This window comes from Canis aureus, chromosome 31 (genome assembly GCF_053574225.1).
Source record: "Canis aureus isolate CA01 chromosome 31, VMU_Caureus_v.1.0, whole genome shotgun sequence".
Lineage (NCBI taxonomy): Eukaryota > Metazoa > Chordata > Mammalia > Carnivora > Canidae > Canis > Canis aureus.
Genome location: NC_135641.1, coordinates 5,375,401 through 5,399,706, shown reverse-complemented (window position 1 = coordinate 5,399,706; position 24,306 = coordinate 5,375,401). Strand labels below are relative to the sequence as shown.

The following is a 24,306-nucleotide window of genomic DNA, read 5'->3' as shown; positions in this document are numbered from 1 at the left end:
AATTCTCATTGTGCTTATTTTTGGATTACATGTTCACTTTAGGATTTTTCTTGAGAATATTTTTTTAAGTGAAGTCTCAAGCTCCTTTTTGGAAGGCACACTGATTAGAAAACTCCTTGTGCTTCTACAGAGGTCCTCTCTCAAGTGAAATACACCTTGAGAAAACTGGCAAAGTAGTCTTGTTACATAAGTATTTACTGTCATTTCCTCTCATCTCTTCCGATTCTTCCTCTCTCTTCTTAACTAATGACTATAAATTAAATCATATTGAACTTCTCACATTTTTAGGGGCTTATGGCTAAATACTCAGGCAAATGGGAATGGCATACAATATACTGTCTTCCATTGATTACTTCAGTAGCATGGCATCTGAAACTGATTTCTAGAGATTACCTGTTCTGTCTGTCTGATCCATACTCTCATACAACCTTCTATTTTCTCCAAAGTCTCAGGGTTATTAGCTAGAGTCAAGTAGTCTATTGGTTCCTTCAGGGTTTTCAGATCAAATATGTCACACTTTTGAAGGTTCACCTAATTAAAATGAAAGTTAAATAATAAGATGATGCTAATTTTAAACACACACACACACACACACGAGTTCTGGTTGACCCCCAGGCTTAGACGGATCTTAAGGTTTTCTGGGACGCCTGGGTGATCAGTCCATTAAGCATCTGCCTTCAGCTCAGGTCATGATTCCAGAGTCCCAGGATGGAGTCCCTCATCAGGCTCCCTGCTCAGTGGGGAGCTTCCTTCCTCCTCTCCCTCTGCTGCTGTCTTGCTCTTTCTCACTCTCTCTCAAATAAATAAATATATAAAATCTTTACCAAAAAAGGACCTTAAGGTTTTCTCCAGACTATCTGGTTCTCTGAAGAAAGATCCCTAGAGGTATAGTGCGAAACCTAATGCTCAATCCTCCCTACAATTGAGCACACCAATGGAGATGACAGAGGCAGATTTTGGGTAAAAAAAAAAAAAAAAAAAAAAAAAAGGAGTGTACTAAAGAGAGAATCATCATAACATCATAAAATTTGGGAATTAATAAGGAACTTAGAAATTAAAGGGTCAACTCACAAAACCAAAGATTATGGGGAAGACTGAAGGAAATTTATTGGAGGGAAGGTAATTTCTAAGCCATTACATTCTCCCTCTGTCCTTCCCCCTGCTCATTCTCTCCCTCTCAAAGAAATAAAATCTTTTTTAAAAAATACACTGTCACTGGTATCATAGGCTACATCTCTCTGTCTCCCATACATGCCTGATCTGGGCTGTTGTCCATCACAGTTTTGCATCCAGCACCCTCTGCCCCAAGGAATCAGTAACACAAGCTTACCAGAGATCGCCCAAATTTTATGGAAGCTAAATCACACACACAATCGCACATTTGCCAAACTTATTCTTAAAGGCCCTTGGTCACAGGCTGAACCACAGGACCCAATCAATCTACTCCAGATGTGTCATCTCCTCTCTCCTTTCTCTCTGGTCTTCAGGATTTCCTCCATCCCTACCCACCACCCACCACCCACTTCACACACGCATGTGCGCGTGCGCGCACACACACACACACCACACTCTGGTTCCAAATTCCTTTCCTTCTGGGATGCAGAGCAATGCTACAATCATTTAATACACTTCTGTTTGCAGTCAAACATTTGATATGACTGAATAAAACCTACTATCACGGCCAACCCATGATCAAGGAACCCCTAATGCATTAATCACTCCAAACTGTAAGAATTTAAATCTAGGGATCCCTGGGTGGCGCAGCGGTTTGGCGCCTGCCTTTGGCCCAGGGCGCGATCCTGGAGACCCGGGATCGAATCCCACATTGGGCTCCCGGTGCATGGAGCCTGCTTCTCCCTCTGCCTGTGTCTCTGCCTCTCTCTCTCTCTCTGTGACTATCATTAAAAAATAAATAAATAAATAAATAAATAAATAAATAAATAAATAAATAAATAAATCTAGTCACCACTACCTCTTGAAGGAGCAATAAAAGTGCCCACAAAATTTTTTCAAGATTTTCCAGGCAGCAGAATTAAGACCATCTAAGAGAAGCATTACTAATATACTTGTATGTTGATTTGTTCACCATCCGATAATTTTTGAAGGAATAACTTATCTGTTCTTACCCTCTCCTTCATTTTTTAAATTTTTATTTATTTATTCATGAGAGACACAGAAAGAGAGACATAGGCAGAGACATAGGCAGAGGGAGAAGCAGGTCCTATGCAGGGAGTCCAATGTGGGACTCAATCCCAGGACCCCAGGATCAGGCCCTGGGCTGAAGGCGGCACGAAACCGCTGAGCCACCTGGGCTGCCCTTACCTTCTCCTTCAAACTCTGCTGTGCACTGGACAGGACGCTCACAAAGCCTTCCAGAGAGCTCAAGAACTCCTGTTGAATACTGGATGCTTCCTGAAGACCCTCGAGCTCGCTCCAGCCATGACTGGTGGCCCTGAGAGCAGGAATGAAGATGTCTGACAGCAAACGCCTCATGCTATTGAGCAGGCCCCCATCCGTGGTATCTAACATATTAAAGCTCACCTCCTAGAAAACAGGAGTAGATCCTCTACTGTAAAAATTATCTACAATTGCAGCATAGCTACTAAGTCATTTCTGAATGTTGTTCATCAATCAAATATCCTGTAGAAATAAATGAAGACAAACCAAATGAGAAAAGCAAAAGCTCTGAGCTTGCTATAGCAAGAGTCGGTCACCATCGCCAGCATTTCTGCAGACACTCAAAAGCAGGCAGGGGAGTGGGAAAGCTTTCCGGTGGAGAAAAGGAACAGCTTCAGGTGAGGGGAAGCTGGAGGTGGCTATTAGAAGCAGGCATGCTGTGTGATTGGTTAAGGGGTGTATACTTGGCTTTCTCTGATTGGTCCCAGGGAAGTATGCAGGGGGTACAGACAAAGTTAAAGAGGACAACAGTCATAAACCAAGTCCTGGCCATGCTGGCCAATCATTAGAGCAATTCTTGCTTAGCTTCCTTGCTGGCTTCCTGCAAGTCTGACATTGCAGGCCGGCTACCTGGGTTGTCTCGTAGATAAGGGGATTGGTTTTCTGGGAGGTTGCTGCCAGCTGTAGGTCAAAATTCTGTTTCATATATGGTCTGGCCTTTATCTGTTTGTATATTCAGTCTCTCAGTCCAGTAAATTACTTTTTTGGTACCCTTGTTAAGATATAAGCTTTATACCATTCTAAATCGCAATCATCAAACTAAAAGCATGAAATAAACAGAACACAAGATATTACTGGTTGATTTGCTCCAAGCAAGATAATGCGCTCACTGAAGACAGAGGAGATTTACACCTTACTTTGTACCAAAAATAAAATTATATATCCATTATTATAAATCTTACTTTAAATACATGCAATTTGCCATCAAATAAATAATGTATGAGGAATTATTTTTAAAAGGAAAGACTTCACTGTTTTACACACACATACATACATGCATGCACATGCACACACATGATACCAATTTTTGTTAATAAACTGAATATTAAGTCCTCTTATCCAGCAGGTTTAAAGGAAATATCTTCTTGTTTGCTGTGAATGCTTTTAGAAATACTTCTTTGAAAGTAGTTTTAGATAGCTAATAAACACAGTGATTGTTTACCTCTATAAGGAAGGATTTTTTTTGTAGAATTTATGTGATTTTTGGTAATTTGGGGTAAAGGACTGCTTTAGCCTCTTACCCAATGGATGTTCTCAGGGGTGATGGCTCTGGAAGGGTCAGTCCTGATGAAGAACACACATACTCCAGTAAGAGCAACATCTTTTCCCTCAGTCACGAACACTTTAGGTTTTTTAATCTTCTCAGAAAGAGGGTTTACTCCCCCTGGAGAGCCAAGCTGTCCTACAAATACAAAAGAATTTTAGTTTCAGAAATACTCCTTATAGACCACATGGTTGCCTCTTGGAATGAAGTCGCCTTATTAAAATATGTCATGTTGACTCATCCATGTGCCCTGGAAGGTCCACTGCCTGGACAATCTCTAGCAGACGCCCTGAAGGGATCTAAAAGGAGCTGACTCATTCCAGATCACAGGTTCATTTCAAAATTGTTGCTCCAGAAAAAAAAAAAAAAAAAAAACACAGGAATGAGATGCACAGGAATAAGAGACTTTGGTCGAAAGTAGATTCTTGCTGAGGCCACAGAAGTCATTTCCATTCACAATAGGCCACAATAGAGCCAATGAGAAGGGGTGAGAGAGGAGACAATACCTATTACACATGCTCTGTGTCAGTTCCCTGTTTGGTAACTTGTCCACGACTTTAAAATCACTACAACCCTAAAGACAGCTGTGACCGGCCCGGGTCACAGCTAACAGGTGGCAGAGCCAAGATCAGAAACCAGGTCAAACTATAAAAGTTCTCAGTATGGCACTAGAGTCAGGATACTGTAGAACCAGGAGAGCATCGTGATGAATGGTGTAAGCTCTAGAGCCAGACTCCCAGGGCTTGAGTCTCATGCTGCCCTTCCTGGCCATGTGACCTTGGTCAAGTTATTTAATCTTTCTATGCCTCAGTTTTCTCATCTGAAAAATGCAAATAATAATAATAATAGATCCTGGCATCTGGACTTACTGTGAGGATTAAAGGAGTTAATACCCGTGAAGACCTAGAGCACCTGGATGGTTCAGTAGTTGAGCATCTGCCTTTGGCTCAGGGTGTGATTCCGGGGTCCTGGGATCGAGTCCCACATCGGGTTCCCCAAAGGGAGCCTGCTTCTCCCTCTGCCTATGTCTCTGCCTCTCTCTGTGTCTCTTGTGAATAAATAAAATCTTTTTAAAAATACATGTGAAGACCTTAGAAAAGCACATACAAATAGTCACTCACTAAGCATTCTCGTTATTATTACTTGAAAATTAATTTTTGGTCATCTAAGCATACGACTCATTGAGTGGATCATTTAAATATACAGAGCTAGTCCACTGTACTCTTTCTTATCTGCCCACAAAAGTTTTAGCTCTCCAAATGAATAGGTAGCTCAAGCAAGATTACTGGAGGATAAGAGAGGGACCTGAAGAAGGATGTGGACTGGAAGTTGAATCTTAAAATCCTAGGATTAAAACTTCTTGAAGGAACCCTCTCCTAGGCTCTCCCCCCATGGTGCTGGGCTAGAGACTTGGACTGGGGCTTTAACAGTGAATGCGTGCAATAAAGATAACCAGCAGATATCTCTCATCAGGAGGTCAACACATCACCATGGGATGTGCAGCCACCAGATGAATGGCCAACTCTGGAGAATCCACCTAGAGCAAAGACCCAGAGAATCAAGGTCAGCCAACTTGAGACAGTGTCAGTCAAGTAAAAGCTTTCCTGTCATCTCTTCCCTCTTGTCCCTGCCCTACTTCAAATCTGACACGGCCAGAAACTGTAGTTAACACAATGTAGACAGAAGCAGAATGATAAGTTAAAGCAGCAGAAGAGGACCATATGCTTCTCTCCTACAGCAAATATTGACCTTCAGAGGTCCCTGCTGGGTAGAAGGAAGTCAGAGGAGTGAAGAAGATTTCATTTTAGATCGATTAATTTTTATCAACTGGATTTTTTTTTTAGTTTCTGAATTGAGATAGTACTTGTAAGCAACTGTAAGAATTTTTCTTAACTAAGAATATCCAGAAAAGTCATGGAATGGTCTGAATTTAACCCAAGGTCAAAAGATTAAAGCCAGTCCCACAGAAAAGGTTTAGAGGGAGAGTGGGAAACAAGAATAAACTTGCATTATGTTTACATCCCACGAACCATTCTTGTTCAATGTCAGATCTACACACGAAGGTATACTTCACCTGGTGCACATTTCATAGATGAACTCAACATTTCATCTGACTTTATGTTTTGCTATCTGAGATAGAATTAGAAACTTCTGTTTAATTTTGATTTTTTACTCAAAGTATAATGAACTTTCTGACCACATAATATCAAATGAATAATTCTAGGAAAATGCCAATCACTTAGAGTATGCATGCATACTTTTCCCAGCTTTTAAACGAAAAAGCATAGCCATACTATATGCCAATAACAATAACTATTTTCCCTTTCTTCAAAAAGGTCATAAAAGGATGAGCATAATATTTTTTGAGCATAATATTTTAATATAATCATAATATTTTTGTTTATGCCCCTAGTTTGGCTTTAAAATTATATGAATCCACATAAACGTAGAATGGGATATGCCAGTTGAATACACACAAAGATTTGCAAGTTTTTCTTAAGTGAAAATAACTAAACTTGTCATTCCATATTATTCACTTGAATCACAGTCAGTAGAAGGTAAACATAATGTGGTATTTAGCTAGAAAACTCATTATGCTCATTGGCAACAATTCCTATGTTAAAAATAAATGGCGTCTATATAGAAGAGAAGCAGATGCCCATAGAAAATTCTAGAACATAACTGCATAGAATGAACTACATGGAAGAAAAAGAAGTCTCAAAATGTAAAGTACTTCATTATTCCTCAATTACCAGCAAAGTCTTAAATGGAAACCAAAATATCTTAAATAAAGCTAGAATCACCAGGCTAGACACCCATCATTATCTGTCCCCTTTCCTTGAGAGGAAAATGGAACCTGGTCCTCACCTACTACACCTCACCTCGGCCCATTTGTCCCATCTGCCAAGGTGGAAGTATAAGAGACCCCGTCAGCTCCAAGACTGACCTTATGCTTCATGCCATCCTCAGATGAATCTAGCAACACATTTGTGGGTTACATCACACCAAGTTTGGATACCTGTTTCTGCTACCTCCATGTCCTGATAATAAAATATAAGGTGTCGAAGACCTCCAGCAGCAAAAAGCTGATCAATTCTTTCAATCTGTGAAAAAGAAAAGGTAAGGTCGCAACTTCGTGCTGAATTAGAAACCATACTTAAATCAGCATTTACTCTGATCTTTCTTTTTCATCTAATAGAAACCATAGAAAAGGCATAATTATTTTTTCAACATAAACAATGAGAAAGTAAATGCCTCACCATCATAAAAATGTAATTCAATGAAGGAATTCAATTAATCATGAAAATATTTGCTACCTATACACATCTGAAAAGAGACTGTCCCTCCATTTTTGCTAATTTTCTAAAGAGCTGAGCTGTTGAAAGCAGATAAAGAGAGAAGAGTGTTTTGTTTTCACTCAATCAGAAAGAGAACATACCTTTCAAGACCAAGTCTAATGCACTAGAGATAATATTAAATTGTAATCATCATTGAAAAATGCCAGAAAAACACACATTTATGGCACACTCCATCCAGTTCTTTCCAGTTTTTGAATGGATGCTTGTATTACGATGTATTTCCCCCTTAGGACTGCTTTTGCTGCATCCCAAAGATTGTGAATGGTTGTATCTTCATTCTCATTAGATTCCATGAATCTTTTTAATTCTTCCTTAATTTCCTGGTTGACCCTTTCATCTTTTAGCAGGATGGTCCTTAACCTCCACGTGTTTGAGGTCCTTCCAAACTTCTTGTTGTGATTTAGTTCTAATTTCAAGGCATCATGGTCTGAGAATATGCAGGGGACGATCCCAATCTTTTGGTATCGGTTCAGACCCGATTTGTGACCCAATATGTGGTCTATTCTGGAGAAAGTTCCATGTGCACTTGAGAAGAATGTGTATTCAGTTGAGTTTGGATGTAAATTCTGTAGATATCTGTGAAATCCATCTGGTCCAGTGTATCATTTAAAGCTCTCGTTTCTTTGGAGATGTTGTGCTTAGAAGACCTATCGAGTATAGAAAGCGCTAGATTGAAGTCAACAATTATAAGTGTATTATTATCTAAGTATTTCTTCACTTTGGTTAATAATTGATTTATATATTTGGCAGCTCCCACATTCGGGGCATATATATTGAGGATTGTTAAGTCCTCTTGTTGGATAGATCCTTTAAGTATGAGATAGTGTCCCTCTTCATCTCTCACTACAGTCTTCGGGGTAAATTTTAGTTTATCTGATATAAGGATGGCTACCCCTGCTTTCTTTTGAGGACCATTCGAATGGTAAATGGTTCTCCAACCTTTTATTTTCAGGCTGTAGGTGTCCTTCTGTCTAAAACGAGTCTCTTGTAGACAGCAAATAGATGGGTCCTGCTTTTTTATCCAGTCTGAAACCCTGCACCTTTGATGGGATCATTAAGCCCGTTCACGTTCAGAGTTACTATCGACAGATATGAATTTGGTGTCATCATGATATCTATTCAGTCCTTGTTTTTGTGGATTGTTCCACTGAACTTCTTCTTATAGGGGAATTTTAAGAGTCCCCCTTAAAATTTCTTGCAGAGCTGGTTTGGAGGTCACATATTCTTTTAGTTGCTGCCTGTCTTGGAAGCTCTTTATCTCTCTTTCCATTCTGAATGAGAGCCTTGCTGGATAAAGTATTCTTGGTTGCATGTTCTTCTCATTTAGGACCCTGAATATATCCTGCCAGCCCTTTCTGGCCTGCCAGGTCTCTGTGGAGAGGTCTGCTGTTACCCTAATAGACCTCCCCATAAAAGTCAGGGATTTCTTGTCTCTTGCTGCTTTAAGGTGTTGTGCGCAAGATCGCGATCCGAGAAACCGCCAAGGAGCCGACACTGATGCAAACACACGAGGGTTTACTTACAAGCTCCAGCCTGGGTCCAAGTATACCCGAGGCTGAGGAGCAGGGACTTGGACCCCGAGACTAAGAGGCTTAGCAACTTTATAGGGGCCAGTGGCCCATGGGATACGCAGAAAGTTGCACAGTCATGCTGGTCCGCTGAGCCGGATTTCCGGTTAGGGTGTGTCCTGGTCTTTGACTAGGGCGGGGCAGTGCCCTAAGTAATAAGCAGGTCAGCGCAAGGCCGGGGCAGCCTAAAATAGAGTCAGTCCTGCTCTGCTTGTCCAGGGGTAGGGGATTTTGTTCCATTTCCTGGGTCCCACAAAGGATCTTCTCTTTATCTTTGGACTTTGCAAGCTTCACTATTAAATGTCCAGGTGTTGAACGGTTTTTATTGATTTTAGGGGGGAGGGAAATCTATTTCCTGGATCTGAATGCCTGTTTTCCCTTCCCAGATTAGGAAAGTTTTCAGCTATGATTTGTTCAAATACATATTCTTGCCCTCTGTCCCTTTCAGCGCCCTCGGGAACCCCAATTAAACGTAGGTTTTTCTTCCTCAGGATGTCATTTATTTCCTTTAATCTATCCTCATGGTCTTTTAATTGTCTCTTTCTTCCTCAGTTTCCCTCTTTGGCATCAACTTGTCTTCTATGTCAGTCACTCGTTCTTCCACCCCGTTAACCCTCGTCGTTAGGACTTCTAGTTTGGATTGCATCTCATTCAATTGATTTTTTTTTTTATTTTTTTTTTTTATTTTTTTTATTTATTTATGAGAGAGAGAGAGAGAGAGAGAGGCAGAGACACAGGCAGAGGGAGAAGCAGGCTCCATGCACCGGGAGCCTGATGTGGGATTCGATCCTGGGTCTCCAGGATCGCGCCCTGGGCCAAAGGCAGGCGCCAAACCGCTGCGCCACCCAGGGATCCCAGCATCTCATTCAATTGATTTTTAATTTCTGCCTGATTGGATCTAAATTCTGCAGTCATGAAGTCTCTTGAGTCCTTTATGCTTTTTTCTAGAGCCACCAGTAGCTGTATAATAGTGCTTCTGAATTGGCTTTCTGACATTGAATTGTAATCCAGATTTTGTAACTCTGTGGGAGAGAGGACTGTTTCTGATTCTTTTGAGGTGAGGTTTTCCTTCTAGTCATTTTGCTCAGTGCAGAGTGGCCAAAAACAAGTTGTATTGGGAAAAGGAGAAAAAGAGAGGAGAGAAAGAAGGAAAGAAAAGAGAAAAAGAAGAAAAAAGGAAGAAAAAAAGAGAAAAGAGAGAAAGAAAAAGAAAGAAAGGGGGAAAAAAGGTGGGGGAAGCAAACAAATCAAAAAATAAAAAAAATAAACCACGGGGGAGTATCCTCTGATTCTGTGTACTTTAAGTCCCTTGACTTCCCCTGGAACTTGTCCGTCTAGGGGTCTTCTGGGGGAGGGGTCTTTTGTGCTGATTCTCAGGTGTTAGCACTTGGGGGAGCTGCTGTGCCCCTGCCTGGTGCAGGGCTCAGTGGGGGTTGTTCACCCCGTGAGGCCGCAGGAGGAACAACCGCAGTGGCGGGGCAGCTCTGCAGCCCTGGAGTCAGCCCCCGCAGTAGCTCCGGAGCTCTCCGTCTGCAGGGCCTGGAGGCTCCGGGCGGGGCCGCTGATCTGCTCAGCTGGGGCAGGAGCGTCCTCGCTGTCCTGGGCCCTCCCGGCCTCTGCCTGTCCCGGGGGAGGCCGGATCCTGGGCTTTGTCCCGGCGCCCTGTGCTTCGGGGCCTGCGCTGTTGGATTCGCTCTCCCGCCCCGCAGCCCCCTCCGGGGAGCCGCCCCCGAGCCCCCCCGAGCTGCTCCCGCCCCGCAGCCCCCTCCGCAGAGCCTCCGCCCGAACCCCCCCGACCTGCTCCCGCCCCCAGCCCCCTCCGCAGAGCCGCCCCCGAGCCCCCCGAGCTGCTCCCGCCCCGCAGCCCCCCCGAGCTGCTCCCCCCCCGCAGCCCCCTCCGCGGAGCCGCCCCCGAGCCCCCGAGCTGCTCCGGGTCCCGCCGTGCGCGCTGCAGCCCTTAGGGAGCTCGGCGCACTCTCCCGGGGCGCAGGTGTCTGTTAGTGTCCCCGGGAGCCCGAGGGCATCCCCGCCCTCCTGGGTCCTGCTCCAACTCCCTGGAGCCCCTTTCCGCCCGGGAAGGTCGGTGCAGCTCCTGCTTCTCCGGGACGGGGCTCTCCTGTCCTGGGGACACTCGCCCCGGCCTCAGCCCGGCTCCTCGCGGGGCCCCTCCCCCTTGGAGGCCTTTTGTTTCTTTATTTCTTTTTCTCCGTCTTCCTGCCTTGATAGAAGCGGGAACTCTCCTCACTGTAGCATTCCAGCTGGTCTCTCTTTAAATCTTAGGCCGAATTCGTAGATTTTCAGGATGATTTGAAGGTTATCTAGGTAATTTGGTGGGGACAGGTGATTTGGGGACCTTACTCTTCCGCCGTCTTGCCCCTCCCTCCTCTCGGCACACTCCATCCAACAGCAGTCTTGAACTTAGTCCATAAACTTCACTATACAAGAAGAGGTCTGCCAACTGGCCTACTATGGAAGCACTTTTTCTAAAATCATTGGCATAGTTTTAAATTCAAATTGGAAGAAAAAGGATAAAATCTACATGCCCATTAGGATGGCTACTGTCCAAAAACAAAACAAAACAAAACAAAACAAAAATAAATATGGTCAAAGATGTGGTGAAATTGGAACCCTTGTGCCCTGTTGGTGAGAATGTAAAAATGGTATAGTCACTATGGAAAACAGTGTGGTAATTTCTCAAAATATTAATAGAATTACTCTATGATCCAGAAATTCCACTTCTGGGTATATACCCAAAAGAACTGAAAGCAGGGTCTTGCAGAGATACTTATACAGCCATGCTCACAGCAGCATTATCCACAATAGTCAAAAGATGGACATGACCCAATGTTCATTAACAGATGAATGGATAAACAAAATGTGGCATATATATGATGCAATATTATTCATCCCTAAAAAGGAGGGAAATTCTGACACATACTGCAACATGGATGAACCTTGAGGACATTTTGCTAAATAAAATAAGCCAGTAACAAAGGACAAACAGTGTATGATTCCACTTATAAGAGGCATTTAACATAGTCAAATTCATAGAGACAGAAAGGAGAATAGTGATTTTCAGGGGCTGGGGGAATGGGATGTTTGATGCTATTGAGTTTCAGTTTCATAAGACAAAGAGTTCTAAAGATTGGTTACAGAACAATGTGAACATTCTTCACACTACTTAAGTGTGTACTTAAAAATTATTAATGGAGTGCCTGGATGGCTCAGTCAAGTAAGTGTCAGACTCTTGGTCTCAGCTCAGGTCTTAATCTTAAAATTGTGAGTTCAAGCCCCACGTGGGGCTCCATGCTGGGTATGGAGCCTACTTTAAAAAAAAAAAAAAAAGGTTAAGATGGTAAATTTTACATTCTATGTCATTACCACAATTTATAATGTTTTCAAATGATGAACTCTAGCCTAAAATTTTAGCTGTGAAAAAAATAAGCCCTCTTCAATTTCCACCACACTATAGATAAAACTATTATATACAAGGAAGAGCAAGTTGCCCTCTTTCCTTCATTACACTTCCTTGATTGAGGATGCTATGGGGCCAAGTGGGATGCCCTCATTGAGATTAACTTCCAAGCCAAGAATATGAAGGAGCTACTTCCAATAGACCAGTTTGAAACTCCAGCTGCTCTACTTTGCTTATGAGCCTGAGCTAGGGTGTTCTCTTTCAACCTCCAGATTTTGACATTCCTAGTCCTGAATATGACATAGCAGTGTGACTTGGGTTTCCTACAGTTCAGAACTTTTACTCATTTATTCCACTTGCAGGATCCCAAATCCAGATGTCTGAATTGGGAGGTGGGGCAGAGTTAAGCATTTCACCTCTGGAACAATCTCTCCAAGACTAAATCAGGTAAGTGACTCTTTCTTGTTCTTTGCCACCATTTGGAGAGAATAATATTACCTCCCTCCTGGCATTATAAAAATTGAATGGGGATAATTGATGGAAGCCACTTAGATGAGACTGACATCTGGTAAATATTCAACAAATGTTAGTTGCAATGAGGAGGAGAAAGGGGAGGAAATTTCCTCAATCCCTGATTGATCCATTCTGTGGTTGAGCCATTTTAGTGTTATCCACCCCTCACTGTTCCACTGACCCCTAGTGACCCACCAGAGTGACATGGCAGGAAAGAACAAAGCCAGTGGGGTGCTGGAGCTAGCTCATACTGTTTCATTACAGCCAGCTGATCACAACTCTTTCCAACTATGCCTTTCGTACCATCATGTTGAAGGTCTGGAATCAGTCATGGTGGGAGTATTAACACCAAAGAAATCAGCAAACACTTAAAATAGTGCCTCCCTCTACCCTTTTGCTCAAAGCTGGTTGTTAAACATTTACACGCATACCACTAAAAAACATTACCAATAGTGTGCACTCCTCTCAACAGAAAGGACTCATCCTCTCCCTCTCTTTCTATTTTTATGCCTAAAAAGACAAACAAGCAAACGAAAACAACACAGCAAAAACAAAACCCTTCAGCAACCATCATAGGATGCCTTCCTCAGTACTCAGGAATTCTATCCTCCCATATTTTGTTTTTGTTTTTTTTTTAAGAATTATTTATTTATTTATGATAGACATAGAGTGAGAGAGAGAGAGAGGCAGAATATGTCACAGGCAGAGGGAGAAGCAGGCTCCATGCCGGGAGCCCGATGTGGGACTCGATCCCGGGACTCTAGGATCACGCCCTGGGCCAAAGGCAGGCGCTAAACCGCTTAGCCACCCAGGGATCTCCTATCCTCCCATATTTTGATCTTGCCCCTCCAAAGTCAAATCATACCCCAGATTTTGGAGGGAAATCATGACAGAAAATGGAAGTCAAGCTCAAGAACAAAAGAAACCATATTCAGTTGCCAAACCAAAGTCAAAGCCAGGAAGCTATGGCACCATTCAATCACTCAGGTTAGGACAAAATAAATGCAAAACATGATAAATCAGAAGCTGAGAGAAGATTCTATTCTCCTAACTCAGGTTTCAAGATGGCGCCTGAACCCAGCTTCACTGGATTCAGAAACATGCAGATATTGAATGTTCAACATGAACATCTGGAGAGCCCTAAAGTCAGTCTGTCACCAGCTATACAGTTGGAATGGAGTCTTGCCCATGTTAAAACATACATCCTCCTCTACAGCCCAGCACACATCTTGCTATAGAACAGAGTCAATAGACTCTCTGTGCTTTCCGTAAGTCAGTGAGAACTCAAATGTATCTCACCTGATTCCCCTCAAGAATGGCATCTTCCACTTCAGTTTTGTCCAGGTCTATGCAGGAAGCTACAATCGCAAATAAGTAGTCATGCCTACCATCCAAACATGCCCGTTTGGCTTCCTTCTCTTCTTTCAGTCTTTGCTATAAGAAAGGAATAAAAATGTTAGTGGCAGCCGCTGTTCTCAAATGGATTCATTTTATAATAATTTCATGTGATGGTTGCTTTATCAAGTCTTGAGTATTCGAATAACAGACATTTTAATGGTACCAGTTTTTATGTACTATCTTCCATTTTTAGAAATAATGTTGTTCTATCATGAAAATAAGATGTGCTCGTTGTTTTTAAAATTGTATAACACAGAGAAGCTAAAAGAAAAAAAGAAAAATTATCTGCCATCCAGAAATTATTACTGCAATTATTTTGTTCTAAATCTTTACAGATTTATTTCTATGCATATATAAACATTCAACAGACACACACAAAAAGAGATCCCCATTCTTTTGTAAACATTCCCTAAACCTTTAAAGTAACATTCTCCTACATTATCTCCTACCTTTATTGTATGCCTACAGATTCATATCTGGTCTTGAAATTGATTTCTGAATACCACTGCTTACTTTTAAACTGATTATTAATTATAATACTAAGATATGTTCAATATAAACAATGTGGGCAGTATGAAGCACATCCTTCCATATATACTATGCTCATACAAACATATGCAAACATATACACATATCTCTATATTGTACTGTAAAATTTTTCATGCATTTTTCCTTAATAATACACCACAGACCTTTTTCTACTTTAATCCAAGCGATTCCTATCTGTGATAGCTATAAAATATTCAACAATATGGATATACCATAATTTATTCAACCATTTGCCATTGGTAGACATTCAGCCTCCAATTCATTTCTTGAATTAAGTACATTACCTTTAATGTCAACCGTCAGCACCAGGAAGAGGAGTTATTAAACCCCAAATAGGTACCAGGACTGTAGAGGCAAATGCTACCCAGTGACCTCAAAAAATCTCATAGCCTACTTGGCAGGATGTGAACAGAAAATGTAAATATGACAGGATGGTAACGACAGTTGCCACAGGAACATCAGATAAATGCAGGGGCATTTATGGGTCTTCAGAGTAGTTGCAAAAAGGAGATTCCCCACTCCAGCCTGGGGCTGAGGAAAGGTAGAGGTAGCAATGACAGGAAAAGTTCCAGGAAGAGGTGGCTTGACCCTAGAGTTGAAGGACAGTTGGCCACACTCCCTGAAGAGAGCCATTTCTGCACATGCAAAGGCCAAGAGGCATAGGAAAGAATAGCACATTGTGGAAACAAGGTAGCCAGGATGGCTGAACTAAAAAGAACTAGAAAGACATAATGAGAAATGAGAAAGCAATCTGATTACAAAACACCTTGTGGGCCACATTAGGAAATTTAAATGTTATCTGAAGTCCATGGAGCATCACTGATGAGTTTCAAATCAGGAGAGATGTTAGCTGTCCGTGCTGCATAAAAAAATCAATCTTTCCACCTAACTCTGGGAAATGAACAAAAGGTAGTGGAAAGGGAGGTGGGCGGGGGATTGGGGTGACTGCGGTGATGGGCACTGAGGGGGGCACTTGGCGGGATGAGCACTGGGTGTATGCTAAATGTTAGCAAATTGAACTCCAATAAAAAAAAATTTTTTTTAATTAGTCTTTCTGTCAGCAGTGCAGAATGTGGATTAAAGTGATGCAAGCCTAGAGGCAGGAAAGCCAGTCAAGTGGATTATGGCAGCATTCCCAGAGCCCAGGACGAACAGATTGTTGGGAATGCATCTCTGAAACTCAAGGGGAAATTGCATTGTAGATACAGATGTAGATACAGGTTCTCAATGCAGCACAATTTATTTTATGGGACAGATCTTTCTCATTGTGAGGGTTAGCATACTGTCAAGCATTTAGCAGCACCATTGGTCTCTTCCTTCTAGATGTCAGTAACTCCCTTCTACTGAGTTGTAAGAATGACAAATGTCTCCAGGCATTGCCAAATGCAAAGTGCAACAAAATCACTTCCTGCTGAGAATCACTGATATGACACTGACAGAGACAATCAAGACAAAAACTACAATGTAATGGTATCTTTGGGGGTTGTGCAGTGCAGAACCTGCACAGTTATGCTATCAGCCCTTTCATCCAGCAGGTGGTATGTGCATTCTACTTATTCAATAAATACTTATCAAGTGAATAAATCAAACTTTAAATCATGAGTACAGATGTGATCTTCTAAGAAAGAAATGGAGGATGAAAAGCAAAAAGGGAAGAAACTCGGGGATTACCAATATGCCAAGAGCAAAGAGGGAAAGAAGAGCAAATAACGGAGGATAAGGGACAGACAAACAGGGACAGAGCACAACCAGTAAACCATGGGGCCAAGCAGCACTAATGCTGTAAAGGAGTGGTTGGTAGGTTAGGATATCCTTAGTAACTAATTGTGTGTTTGCAAGATGGGCTGCATCATCCCACAGCTCTTTTGTATATAACCATGCCATGATCTCCCATCCCCTTGAATATGGCTGGCCCTATGACCAGTTTTCACCAAAACAATGTGCAGAAAAGTAAGACTACAAACCTGTCTAGACTAATCCTTAGGAGATCTTCAGTTTCTGCCTTTGTGCTTGGGAATGCCCTCTGGGAACCCAACCACCATGCCGTGAGAAGTCCAAACCACACTGGGAGACCACATGGAAGAAAAACCAAGACATTCTGGTCAACAGCCCCAGACAACCTAGTCAAACCCCAGAACCAACTTTCCTCCATATGAGTCAGCTATCTTGGACATTCCAACCTAGTCAAGCCTACAGATGACTGAAACTCACCCCTATGCCACATGAAGCAGAACAACCACCAGTTAGGCCCAATCACCTATATACTCAAGAGAGATAATAATAGATCGTGGTTGCTGGTGTGAGTCATTATGGTGGGTTTGTTATGCAGCAATACATAATAGAGTAATCCTTGTAGGATAATTTCACTGATTGGACAGAAAGCAAATGGATGTAGCCTTGAAAAAAAGATGATCGAGAAAAGAGAATACAAAGATACTGAATATAAACTATTCTTTCCAGAAACTTGACTATAAAGGAAAGAAGTATGGTACTAGTAGACAGAGGGAAATTTACAATCAAGAAAGAATTTTGGGGGGTGCCTGGGTGTCTCAGTTGGCTAAGAATTCAACTCTTGATTTCAGCTCTGATCATAATCTTAGGGTCATGAGATGGAGCCCCACATTGGGCTTCATGCTGGGTGTGGAGACTGTGTAAGATTCTCTTTCTCTCCTTCTGCCTCTGTTCCTCCTCCCCCTTCCACACTCCTCACATGTGCTCTCTCTCTAAAAAAAGAAAAAGAATTTTTAAAGACACAAAAAGAACTTAAAAAACAGTGAAGAGGAAAAAGTTGGGGATTTCAGAGGGATTGAAAGGCCATCCCTGGACCCATTCAATTAACATTTGTTTTCCAGACTTGAAGGGACTGTTTAAAAGAATTAGGGGTGGAGGGAGAAATTAAGGTTTAAAAAAAATAAATATACCTATTTTCTTGCCATTTCTCTCTAAAGGAACTAACAAAGGTCCAGATACAAAGTATATGTTCCATAAACATCATATGGAAGTAAATTTAAATCTCTTTTCAAATATGGCTAAAACAAGGATGATGTCCTGTTGTTTCAACTGTTTTCTTCCTTCTTGGCAGGGAGGAATAAAATGTTTTTCAAAGGGAACTCTCAGGGTTTGTACTAAATGACTTTAGCAGCTTGAGAACATGGTAGGCAACCAGGGGAGCCAGGAATCAGGCATCAAAACAAGATGGCCAATGCTGGGTGGCGACAAAGAAAGAAAAGAACTAGAGAACCAGAAGAGTCTGCATGTGAAACAACTGAAGGCTTCCAAAGAATAGAGAGACTGAAATAAGACTCTACCATGGCAACACATTCTCTATGACCTGATTTTGTAAGACTCCAAAGGAAAAATATATATTCTAGTAAAGGAAAGAAAAGATTGGTCCCTAAAACAGAACGCTAATTATTCTATTTTTACTTAAGTATCACATAGGAAGAAAAATTTCAAACTAGTGTCATGTGAACAAAGCGAATTATCAGAGTGTTTTTAAAGTAAATGTTTTCAGAGCTACACTAAAAAGCATGCTAAGCAACAAATATGTTCTTGCATAAACTGATTGTTCTATCTCCTAAAGACCAGTAATATGAAGCAAACAGCTGTAGTCACATGTTTGTCAATCTCAACTCTCACCGCCTTACCCTAAGGTATCCTGCTACAATGTGGGAATTGGTTTTTTCACTACCACAAGAAGTCAATAGCATCAAACAAATATTTAGTGACCAGACTAGAGCACTGTCAGCCCATAAACTTAAACCTACAGCTTTGTGGCTGCTAGGGAATGGCAGCAACCAGCAGGCAGATGACTGGCTGTCTGGAGGTGACTGTCCTGGTAGCCTTTGAAACATGGAGGACACTTGGAAAAGGAAGGTGGTAGCGGTTGGTAACAGCGAGAGGTGGACAATGAAACATTTTTTTAAGAATCATATTAAAATTGTTTTGCACCAACAGATAGACATGGGGAGGCACCAGGAAAGAAGGCACCTTTCAAGAAGGTTCAAAGAATTCTAGAAAGTAGTGAAACACTTCTGCAATTTGCTGACAAGGTATGTTGCTGCCACCGTGGAAGAAAAGGGTAATTAATATGCTAGCTCACAAGAAACAAGTGCTGCTTTCAAGGCCACCAATTTCATGTGGACAAATGAGCCCTGGTTGTCAGAGTCCTAGGTTCCAGTCTTGGCTCTGCCACTTGCACATGTCAGCCAGTCTCTCCAGACTTCAGTTTCTGTAACTCCAGACTCAAAGCATTAGCCTCACAGACCGCCAAGCACCATTCCTTTTCTATCATCAGAGCTCCTCCTCGTTGGTTCAAAAGTTAACACAAACAAGAGATTTAAGGTTTTAAACTATGAATCCCAACAAAGACCCAATGCATATGCTTTCTTAATAAAGCTCTATGACAGTGTCTCATGGCAAACCTACCCATCCAATTTTTTTTAACATAGTAACTTTTGCCTTTAACTCTATAGTTAAGCACAAGTCTGCATGCTTGTATACATGAGACCACACACATTCCATTTTGGATGCAGGTTGACATTCCCCATCTCTATGAGACCTTACTGTCCTCTGTAAAATGAAGATAACAAGTCCAAACTTAAAAAGTATTTGTGAAGATTAAATTGGAGGAGTCTTAAGATAACACTAAGTCAACCAGCACTTAAATTAAAATGGCATGACCAAAGCAATGACCCTAGACATCAAAATTCAGGAGGAATAAAACTTTTCAATAATAATTTTTTAATTGTATAAATGTTTAAACTCCTTAGAAAGCCCAGCCCTGTCGGCAGATTTATCTCAGACCCAGGTCTACCCCACTGATAACACTGACAGCCAGAAGTGAATGTCAGGTCTAGGGGCCCTTTTGTGGCTGAGCAGGAACATCCTTTTCCCCAACCCTCTCAAATGTGTCAGAGAACATTTTGCTATTTATCCTGATGGCATTGCTAGCTATGGCTCTGCTAGCCATCATTACTTACTATGCCTAGGTTTCATTGTCTCAAAAGCCCTATAAAGCAGACATTACTATCTCCACACAAGGAGACTGAGACTATGGACCATTAACAATTTCCCAAGAGCACACAGTCAAGTGGCAGGGCTGGGAATCAAGCCCTGTTGTGTTTGTAGGCCCAGGCCAAGACATGGTTGTCCCAGGCAACTAAGAGCTTTGTAGCCATTCAAACTGATATTCCATAAACACTTTTTCTTTAAATTTTCACTCAAGGATTACCTAGGGTGATGCCTGGGTGGCTCAGTGGTTGAGCGCCTGCCTTCAGCCCAGGGCATTATCCTAGAGTCCCGGGATCGAGTCCCACATCAGGCTCCTTTCAACAGGGAGCCTGCTTCTCTCTCTACCTGTGTCTCTGCCTCTGTGTGTGTGTGTGTCTCCCAAGAATAAATAAATAAAATCTTTTTAAAAGTGGGGGGACACTTGGGTAGCTCAGCAGTTGAGCATCTGCCTTTGGTTCAGGGCGTGATCCTGGGGTTCCAGGATCGAGTTCCACATCAGGCTTCCTGTATGGAAGCCTGCTTCTCCCTCTGCCTGTGTTTCTGCCTCTTTCTCTCTCTTTCTCTCTCTCTCTCTCTCTCATCGATAAATGGATAAAATCTTAAAAAAAAAAAGGATTACCTAGGGCACTCTTGATGTGGGGGTCCCCATATACACTGCATGGGTTATAGAAAGAGCTGTGCAGGGGGTAGAAACTAGGGTTAATTGGCACCATTTTCTGAGTTACATCAGAGACATCTTAGTGCCAAGTATGGACTGGTGTCCAGTCGGTTTTCAGCTGACATGCCCTGTGTCCAGTTCTCTCATCACACTCCTGTGTTTCAGCAAATGGTAACCACCCATTCTCAACTCCTAAAAGTGCCTAGAAGGTGGGCTCCCTGCTTGGGCACCCACTAGGCTGGAATCCATGCCTTCCCCACTGTTGCTGCATTTGCCTGAACAACCTCACTTTTATCTAGGTCATACTGTATACACCAGGTCTTCATAGGATGCCTTTGCACAGCAAAGAGCACTTCAGCAAAGTGGTTTCTAGAAGGGAAAAAAAGACACTCCACGATGGCTAATCCCACCCACAGCAAAGTATATGGGTGTGGGATGGTTCTTCAGCCAAAAATTATTTCTTTGTTTAAAAAAAAAAATATCAGTGAGGATGACAGAACATGAGAGACTCCTAACTCTGGGAAACGAACAAGGGGTGGTGGAAAGGGAAGTGGGCGGGGGGTTGGGGTGACTGGGTAATGGGCACTGAGGGGGGCACTTGATGGGATGAGCACTGGGTGATATGCTATATGTTGGCAAATCGAACTCCAATAAAAAAAAAATGTTTTTCCAGGTGACATGATAAGCCTCGTTGCAGGTCTGAATGTGAGAAAGAGATCTTATCTTAATGAGAGGCAGTTGTATATCTTTGAATGAATGCATTTCTATTTTCTTGATTTGGGTGTATTGTTCTTCTATGTATACAGATGCATGCAGCAATGTAACAAACATGGTAGAGGAGAGTATAATCTAGATTAAGATACTCACTGGAGATAACCGTAAATAATGTGAGTCTATGAATTACAGGTGAAACTCTTTATCTTGAATCACCAAAGTAAATAACTCTGAGACTAATTCTGCTTGGCTCTCAATATCAATCTCAAGTCCACAGATAATTCATCACTTGTACCACAGTACCAAAGAGGCCAAAGGCAGGGTTTGATCATTTCAGGCCAGTTAGCCTCACGTTATATCATTTTCCCCAACTGTAGATGAATCAAGGCAAATCCAGGAGCGGAAGAAGAAATTACTCAAAGCATATGCCCAACTGAAATGCCTCATTATTGGTAATCTGCCACATGTATAACCTGGTCATTCTTATTTTTTGAGGGTTCAAATAAAATAAATATCAACTGACTCTCATCATTCCCTCAAGAGTATCAGCTCCACAGAGAGAGAGATGTTTTCTATTTTAATTTTTGCAATATCCCCGGTGCCTAGAACAGTACCTTGCACATAGTAGAGCCTTAATGGTCTAGTGAGTAGAAAAATTAACCAAATTAATCATTTACAAGTCACTCTCAAGTAATTAAGGGCTGGAACACATTATTCTAGTGCAGCCTGAGCCCATGATTAAAGGCTCAGAATTCCATCAATGCTGCTGTGTCTAGGCATAAACCACTGCACAAAATTCTACCTATGGATTTCTGGCTATGGATGATAACTCTCCTTCAACTTATAGCAAATATAACTAAGCTCACTTAGCATACATCCTACTTCAATTGACTTATGAAAACTGAGGGAAGTGCTTCTCCTGCTCACTTCCACGTAGAGACCTCTCCATACCAGTCAATCCACTTTCCACATCTTCCAACAAAGAAAAGCCTTCCTCTTTGTCTTCCAGCATTTTCACTCTAACCCACAGGGCCCCCTATCCTCTGGGAGAGACCTCTGTGGAGCTTCCCAGAGCATCCAAACCTGCTCTGTGGTCGGGGGGAGACCCAAGCCTAGTAACTCTCCACTCCTGACTGTACTTTTCACACGCCTTTTCTTACCCCTTCCTGGTGAAAGGCCACACACACAGAGGATGCACGGCACCTCCTTCTCACATGAAGAGCCCTTCAGCAAAGTGGTTTCTAGAAGGGAAAGACACTTCACGATGACTATTCCCACTCACAGCAGGTGCTACAGTTAAGCCCTCCTTTATTCAACAAGAACTACGCTCCCCTCCATTGCAAAGAGATAGCACTTAAGGTGAGAAGGTCCCATCAATCTTCTTGTCCTGTAAGTAAGTTCTGGAATCTTGTCTATTTTCTCTGAAGTTCTCAGGGCTCCCAAATCTCCCCATTAGTCACCCCGCTATGTGTCATTCTTTCCAAGCCAGTAAAAGATCCCCTCTTAACCTTTTACTGCATGTGGATTTTTCGCCCAAATCAATCCAAACCTGCTGGACGGAGGTTCCCAATCACCACAACCTCCTGTGCACCCAACATTCCATCATCCACCTTCTAACCTCCACTCTGTTTTCTGCACACCAAAGTCTGGGCTCTGAGTGAAGCTTTGAGTGGACCTGCACATGGCCACAAATTCTGTCTTCCCTCTCACCCCACAGTGGATTTACCCCAAATCAGGAATGCCTCTCTTGTGGAGTTCCACAGGGCCATATAAATCAAGGAGCCATATAATTTCACCCACAAGCTAAAATACATATGATGCCACCATTCATTCTACGTATGGCATAGGAATGAAATTCAAGAATCCCAGTATTCGTCACAATAGACCAGAGTGCTTATAGCTGGCTGCTATTAGAATCATGGGGAATTTCAAAATCCAATACCTGGGAGGCTCAGTCGGTTAAGTGTCTGCCTTTCAGCTCAGGTCGTGGTCCAAGGATCCTGGGATGGAGCCCCGCATCGGGCTCTTGCTCAGCGGGGAGTCTGCTTCTCCCTCTGCCTCTGCCCCCTCCCCTGCTTGTGTGTTCTCTTTCTCAAATAAATAAATAAAATATTTTTTTAAAGAATTTAAGATACTGATGCCCCTCCCTCAAAACTCTACCTTATCTTGTCCCAAGGGGGGCCTGAGCACTGGTGTTTCTCAAGAGCTCCCCCGGCGATTCTAACACGCAGCCCATCCTGAGAACACTGCTCCAAAGGAAATTATTCTGTGAATTGATCATGATTGATGAGCATGACCAGGCACTCACCTGGGGTAGGAACTTAACAGAGAAAGTCGAGGGGCATAAATTTGGGATCCCTCCAATTCTAGACCTCCTTTTCCTTTTCCTTCCAGCATTATGCAAAAACAAACAGAACTAGTTTCAGCTTTAAACTTCATGACTCCCCAGCTAAATCCTAGAGCCATTGGCCTCTCCCAGGCCACAAGAGAATTACTTCCACATTGTATATTGGATTGTGTATGGGAAATGTGTTCACCCACCAAACATGCCTGGACCTGATGAACAGTGGACACTGAGACTTGTTTGGCTGTTTTGTCAGAGGAGAACAAAAACCACACCCTTTACGCTTTCAAAAGATATTTGAGAGCAAAGGTTCTTTTCTGTCTTGGTTTCTACCTATGCACTCCCAAGGGAACAACAGTGGCCTCCCTGCAGAGTTTCTCAGCAGGGGAAGGCACTGTGCCTCCCCCAAAGGGCATGCCCTCTCTCTTCCCCCTCAGTCTTTATGCCCCCAAGAATCACTGTTTAGAGAAGCCTAGCAATCTGAAATTCGATGAACAATATTCCCTAGCAACAACGTATACAGGGCAAAACATGAACAATGCATATCCTGCAGCTAGGAAAGAACTATTCTCCATTTTAAAATCAGCTTTGCAATTAGGTGAATTCAAGTCAAGAGGACTGTCGTACATCTTTAAATTTTCTTCTAAAAGTCAACAAAGTCAATCAGCAAAATCACATATTTCAGTTTAATTTTCGAGAAGGAAAACAGAATCCATAAGTCTGAAACTCGTCCATTATACACTTGTAAGTTCATACTAAACACTGTTCATCCATGAGAAAAGAGCAGAAAGGCAGACATATCCAAGCCATATTTTTGTAAATAAGTGAGTGTATGTATACAGAATTATTTCAGGTTTTTTCATGGAAAACATTTCTGTTTATTATACAACAGAAAGGATGTATGGCTTCACTTTTCTAAACTCAGGAGCTTATGGTACTTTTGGTTATCATTTATATGTATAATCTGGATAAAGTCAATTATTTTATCACAATAACCTAGTTATAAGATAACATCATTGCGGTAATAGTTCCAGACCAAGGTTCTAGACATGAG

At 42.1% G+C, this 24,306-nt stretch overlaps 1 protein-coding gene across 1 annotated transcript in view; it reads right to left on the bottom strand.

Annotated features, from left to right (window-relative positions):
* DNAH5 (dynein axonemal heavy chain 5) overlaps positions 1–24,306 on the bottom strand; it is a 292,615-nt gene that overhangs the window by 203,668 nt on the left and 64,641 nt on the right. The window contains exons 2-6 of the mRNA XM_077879556.1: positions 13,876–14,010; positions 6,741–6,825; positions 3,699–3,859; positions 2,323–2,544; positions 394–531 (exon numbers count right to left, since the gene is read on the bottom strand). Coding sequence (XP_077735682.1) covers positions 394–531; positions 2,323–2,544; positions 3,699–3,859; positions 6,741–6,825; positions 13,876–14,010 — 741 coding nt within the window. The remainder of the gene's footprint in view (positions 1–393; positions 532–2,322; positions 2,545–3,698; positions 3,860–6,740; positions 6,826–13,875; positions 14,011–24,306) is intronic.